Source organism: Impatiens glandulifera, chromosome 1 (assembly GCF_907164915.1).
Source record: "Impatiens glandulifera chromosome 1, dImpGla2.1, whole genome shotgun sequence".
NCBI classification, from domain to species: Eukaryota; Viridiplantae; Streptophyta; class Magnoliopsida; order Ericales; family Balsaminaceae; genus Impatiens; species Impatiens glandulifera.
In genome coordinates this window covers 49,896,319-49,902,442 of record NC_061862.1, presented here as the reverse complement: position 1 = coordinate 49,902,442, position 6,124 = coordinate 49,896,319, and the positions used below count along the sequence as shown (strand labels likewise).

At 30.5% G+C, this 6,124-nt stretch overlaps 1 protein-coding gene across 1 annotated transcript; it reads left to right on the top strand.

Moving 5' to 3' along the window:
* Nucleotides 1-250: 250 nt before the first annotated feature.
* Nucleotides 251-2,761, top strand: LOC124924322 (sugar carrier protein C-like). Its single transcript, XM_047464381.1, has 4 exons — nucleotides 251-412; nucleotides 498-820; nucleotides 1,498-2,127; nucleotides 2,212-2,761. The coding sequence occupies exons 1-4, from the start codon at nucleotides 277-279 to the stop codon at nucleotides 2,695-2,697; spliced, it is 1,575 nt and encodes a 524-aa protein (XP_047320337.1). The 5' UTR covers nucleotides 251-276; the 3' UTR covers nucleotides 2,698-2,761.
* Nucleotides 2,762-6,124: the final 3,363 nt, after the last annotated feature.

Genomic DNA, 6,124 nt, shown 5'->3' with positions numbered 1-6,124 from the left:
TTATTTAAATTATAAACTAAAATAATCCAAAAAAAACTCTCTAATATCTTCCACTTCAAACAATTATGTCCAAAATAAATGTAATTTATTACATATTTGGGTTGCAATTGACTATTGACAGTTCATCGATCCTTTTATTTTATGAAAAGCAACTCACTGTCCCTAAATTAACAAAATTGTTTATGAAAAAACCTACTTTTATAAATTCTCTTCTCAGTTCTTAGTAATAATTCAGTCCTCATTTCTCTCTGTCTCTCTCCCTCAAAGTAAAAAAAGATGCCGGCCGTCAGCGTTGCTACCGGTCCCGGCAACGGGAAAGAATACCCAGGAAATTTGACCATCTTTGTCACCATCACTTGTATAGTTGCTTCCATGGGCGGTCTCATATTCGGTTACGATATTGGAATTTCAGGTATTATACTTAGCTAACGAATTAAATGATCAATCTTTTTTACTGGGTTTTTGTTGATTCTAATTTGTATCAATTATATATATAGGTGGAGTTACTTCTATGAATCCATTCTTGGAGAAGTTTTTCCCGTCGGTTTACAGGAAACAGAATGAAGACAAGTCTGTGAACCAGTATTGCAAGTTTAACAGCGAGACTTTGACTTTGTTCACGTCTTCTTTGTATTTAGCGGCACTTATCTCGTCACTTGTGGCATCTACGGTTACGAGGAAGTTGGGTCGGAAGTTATCTATGTTGGCTGGAGGTGTTCTGTTTTTGATCGGAGCTTTCATAAATGGATTTGCTCAGGCTGTTTGGATGCTTATTTTCGGTCGTATTCTTCTAGGTTTTGGTATCGGATTTGCTAATCAGGTATTTCTTGTAATAATAATAATAATAATAATAAAGTTGTTTTTATTGGGTTTAGACTAATATAAACTAATTCATATTATTTAAATATCAATAAAGTAAATATATTTTGTTTATTAATAAAATCATTTTATATTATTTGTTAATTATGGTTGCCTAAAATAAGAAATGAAACATAGTTTTATAAATTATATACTAACTTACTCTTTTGATATAAATTTTGAAAAAAACATATTTGAAATAAAGTAATGTATAATAATAAATAAATAAAAGACTTTGTATTTTGATTAATAAATTATAAGTTGATTGAAGAAAAAGAGAGTGAAATGAATTTTGGATTATGTTAAAAATATTTTAAAGAATTCAACAAAGACCTATAATATTTAAATATTTAAATATTTTCTATTTTCTTTTTAAAAAATTATTTAAATATTAATAATTTTTAGTCTTTTCTTCGTACCTCAAAGATAAAATAGAATTTCTCTCATTACTAACTTTAATTAGTCCAAATTTTTTTGTATTTGTACAATTGTTTGTTGATCTAATTTAATTAGACAATTTTTTATTTAGTTTACATGGATTCTTTTCAAAAAAACAATTGACTATAAAATTGTACATTCATATGCTTCTTAGTTTCATGAATATTTACTCTTTTTGTGTATGACAATTGGTATATGTAGTCGGTGCCATTGTATCTTTCGGAGATGGCACCATATAGATACCGAGGAGCACTCAACATAGGATTTCAGCTCTCCATCACAATCGGTATTCTCGTTGCCAACATCCTCAACTACTTCTTTGCAAAAATGAAGAACGGCGAAGTCTGGCGTTATAGTCTCGGCGGTGCCATGGTACCCGCCATCATTATCACGGTCGGATCTCTCCTCCTTACCGAAACTCCCAACTCAATGATCGAGCGTGGCAAGCACGACGAGGCCAGGGACAAGTTACGTCGAATAAGAGGTGTCGATGATGTGGATGAGGAACTGAGGGATCTGGTGGCTGCTAGCGAGCAGTCGAGACAAGTGGAGCATCCGTGGAGGAATTTGTTGCAACGCAAGTATAGACCTCAATTGACAATGGCCATTCTGATCCCTTTTTTCCAACAACTAACAGGAATTAATGTCATCATGTTCTATGCCCCGGTTCTTTTCAAGACTATCGGGTTTGGGAGTGAAGCCTCCCTCATGTCGGCCGTCATTACTGGCGTGGTGAATGTCGGGGCTACCTTGGTTTCGATTTACGGTGTTGATAAGTGGGGTAGAAGATCTTTGTTCCTAGAAGGTGGCATTCAAATGTTGATTTGTCAAGTAAGTAAATTTTGCACTTAAAGTTTATTAGAGTTGCTTAATTTTACCACCAAACTTACTATTTTTGAGTTTATTTCGCCTTAGATTGTAATTGCGGCATGTATTGGTGCCAAATTTGGGGTGAATGGGACTCCGGGAGAACTACCCAAGTGGTATGCCATAGTTGTGGTTCTCTTTATTTGTCTTTATGTCTCGGCTTTTGCTTGGTCATGGGGTCCATTGGGATGGTTGGTGCCGAGTGAGATCTTTCCGTTGGAGATCCGATCAGCTGCCCAAAGTATTAATGTGTCGGTTAACATGATTTTCACATTCGCGGTTGCTCAAGTCTTTCTAAACATGTTGTGTCACCTCAAGTTCGGGTTGTTCATCTTCTTTGCATTTTGGGTTGTAGTCATGACCATTTTCATCTACTTCTTCTTACCCGAAACCAAGAACATTCCGATTGAGGAAATGGTGGTTGTGTGGAAGGAACATTGGTTTTGGTCGAGATTCATCTCCGAAGTCGATTACGCTAATGGAAGAGCTGTCGAGATGGGCGACAAGGCTGCTAGTTTCGTTAAATATGTTTAAGTCACGATAAACATTATCATTATTGTTATAGTTTGTCATTATAATTACTTACCATAAGAAGTTTCTAGGATTATGATTTACATCCTTAATGTTTTCTTGGGTAGTTGTGAGTATGATTTGTTTTCTTATCTACAACTTAATTATATATGCTTAATCCAAAATAATTATTGATCTTCATTAAGGAGGCTATTAAAGTTGATTCTAAAGCTCTTTCACGGATTATAAACAATTTGATAGAATGAGCAAGGAATTCTTGTTTGAAACTTCTATAGAAACTACATTTATGGTTTGTCAATTTGTCATTGTTTTGTGGCATAATCTTCACATTATTAATTATATATGTAATTATAATAATGTATAGGCATATATTAATTATATTGTACATTAAATGCCATCATAGGTTTAAGTTCAAATAAAATAGTAAATTAATTAAAATGTAAATGTTCAAGCTTAATTAGGCATACTTTATGTATGTATCATGTGTTAGGCTAATAAGATTTAAACTTATCTATATATAATTTAAAATGTTTGAGGTGTACAACACGCTCTCTCCAAAATCATCCACAAAATAAGGTAATTTCTCTCTCGTAATAATTATTTATCCTAATTATTTTCTCTATATATATATATAAATTTCTTTTCAAATATATATATATATATATTTTTTCATCCCTTAATTTAATTATTAAGTATTTTTTAATCTCTCGTCTCATATAAATATTTATTTATTTTTGACAGTAATAATATAAAATATATTTTTATAAATAATTTTATATTAAAATATATAATATTACATAACATATTTATTTTTATATTTAATAATAACAATATATTTATATATATATATATATATATATATATATATATAATAATGCTTAAAGTTAACAAGCACCACATTAATTCACATCATTAGATATATAATCCACGTTATCAAATATGCTTAAGGTGTGAGGTCACGAGATGGAGGTCGGGTGGTGAGTGGTTTGTCGAGTTTGACGACGGAATTAGCGGTTAGTTTGGCGAGCATTTGAAATTGTGAGGTCACACGAGGTGGTGGGTGGTTTGTTGAGTGTCAGGTTGGAATTAATGGTTGGTTTGAAGAGCATTTGAAAGTGTGAGGTCGGGTGGTGGGTGGTTTGTCGAGTGTGACGTTAGAATTAGTGGTTGGTTTGAAAAACATTTGAAAGTGTGAGGTCACGAGATGGAGGTCGGGTGGTGGTTAACTAATTGGTAATAAATATTAAATACAAAATATATATGCATACACAAAATAATAAAATTATTTCAACAATCACAAGTGGTCTAACGGTTTAAGTGTTCACATTTCATGCGGGAGACTATGTTTCGAATCTCAAAACATTCAAATTTATATTTTCAAGGATGTATTATTGACTATATTATATGGTGACGCAACTTTTAAACAAATGATAAGCATCTAAAAGTGTGAGGTCGGAATTAGTGGTTGATTTTGCGAGTATTTGAAAGTCAGAGGTCACGAGATGGAGGAGGGTGGTAGGTGGTTTGTCGAGTGTGAGGTTGTAATTAATGGTTGGTTTAACGATCATTTGAAAGTGTGAGGTCACGATATGAATGTCAGATGGTGGTTAATGGTTGGTTTGACGTTGGATAAGAGGTTTGTGATTAATTGGGGGGATTGGTTGTTGATTTGTTGAAGTTGGAGTAAAAGAGAGGTTGACTAAGATTGATGAGTGGTTTGTCGAGGTATAGAGGCATATCAAAAATTGTGAGTCACAAGATTAGGTTTAGTGGGTGGTTTGCCGAGGGGATAGAGAGGCATATGAAAAAGTATGAGTCACAAGATGAGGGTCAATTGGAGGGTTAGTGGATGGAGGTCGGGTGGTGGGTGGTTTGTCGAGTGTGAGTTTGAAATTAATGGTTGGTTTGACGAGCATTTGAAAGTGTGAGGTCACAAGGTGAATGTCGGGTGGTGGTTAGTGGTTGGTTTTGCGTTGGATAAGAGGTGTGTGATCAATTGGGGGATTTATTGTTGATTTGTTGAAGTGGAAGTAAAAGAGAGGTTGACTAAGATTGATGAGTGGTTTGTCGAGGGATGAAGTCATATTAAAAAGTGTGAGTCACAAGATTAAGGTCAATGGGTGGTTTGCCGAGGGAATAAAGAGTCATATGAAAAAGTGTGAGTCACAAGATAATGGTCAATTGGAGGGTTAGTGGTTGAGTTTGACGAGATATAAGAGATGTGTCATCAATTGAGGTCGACTAAGATTGGTGAGTGTTTTTCCGAAAGAATAAAAAATGCATATAAAAAAGTGTGAGTCACAAGATGAGGGTTAATTGAAGGGTTACATGAGTGTCGAAAGGATAAAATATATATTAATATTAAGTTTAAGATGAAAATTAATTTTATCTAAAATATTTATAAATAAATAATTTTTTATATAAATTCTTATCCGTGCAAATGCACGGGGTTCATGCTAGGTTACATATAATAACATTAATATATATATATATATATATATATATATATATATATATATATATATATATATATATTTAAAGTTTTTATATCTAATAACTAATAACGCTTAATTTAAAATGTTGGATGTGTAACATGCTCTCTCCACAATCATTCACAAAATAATGTAATTTCTCTCTCCTAATAATTATTTATCCTAATAATTTTATCTCTCTTTCTATATATATAAATTTCTTTCCAAATATATATATATATATATATATATATATTTTTTCATCCCTTAATTTAATTATTAAGTATTTTTTAATCTCTCGTCCCATATAAATATTTATTTATTTTTGGCACTAATAATATAAAATATATTTTTATCAATAATTTTATATTAAATTATATATAATATTACATAACATATTTATTTTTATATTTAATAATAACAATATATTTATATATATAATAATGCTTAAAGTTAACAAGCACCACAATGATATATAATCGACGTCATCAAATCTTTTCTCTCTCCTCTCTCTTCCTCTTTATTTTTTAATTATTTTAATTATTATATAATATATATATATAATATATATTATATTATATATTTCTTTATCATATGTTATCTAAAAATTATCTATATTAATATTAATTCAAGATATAAAAAAATTGGTTATAAATGAACCTAACTTCAACATTTTTATATTTGTTTTATTTATATATAAATATAAACAATTTTATTTATTTTTATAAATGCACATACCTTTATAATTTTATATTTATTTGTTACATTATATATATATTATATTAGTTTAATCATTAATTTTATATAAATACATTTATTTTTTATAATAAATTTGGTAATAAATATTAAATACAAAATATATATGAATACACAAAATAATAAAATTATTTCAACAATCATAAGTGGTCTAGCGGTTTAAGTGTTCACAACTTTTAAACAAATCATAGACATCTAATGAA

Excerpts from the sequence above, each read along its gene's own strand:
- LOC124924322 (XM_047464381.1), top strand. The coding sequence starts at position 277 with ATGCCGGCCGTCAGCGTTGCTACCGGTCCCGGCAACGGGAAAGAATAC. Across the intron at positions 821-1,497 it reads GTATCGGATTTGCTAATCAG|TCGGTGCCATTGTATCTTTC; the intron begins GTATTTCTTGTA and ends TGGTATATGTAG. Across the intron at positions 2,128-2,211 it reads TTCAAATGTTGATTTGTCAA|ATTGTAATTGCGGCATGTAT; the intron begins GTAAGTAAATTT and ends ATTTCGCCTTAG.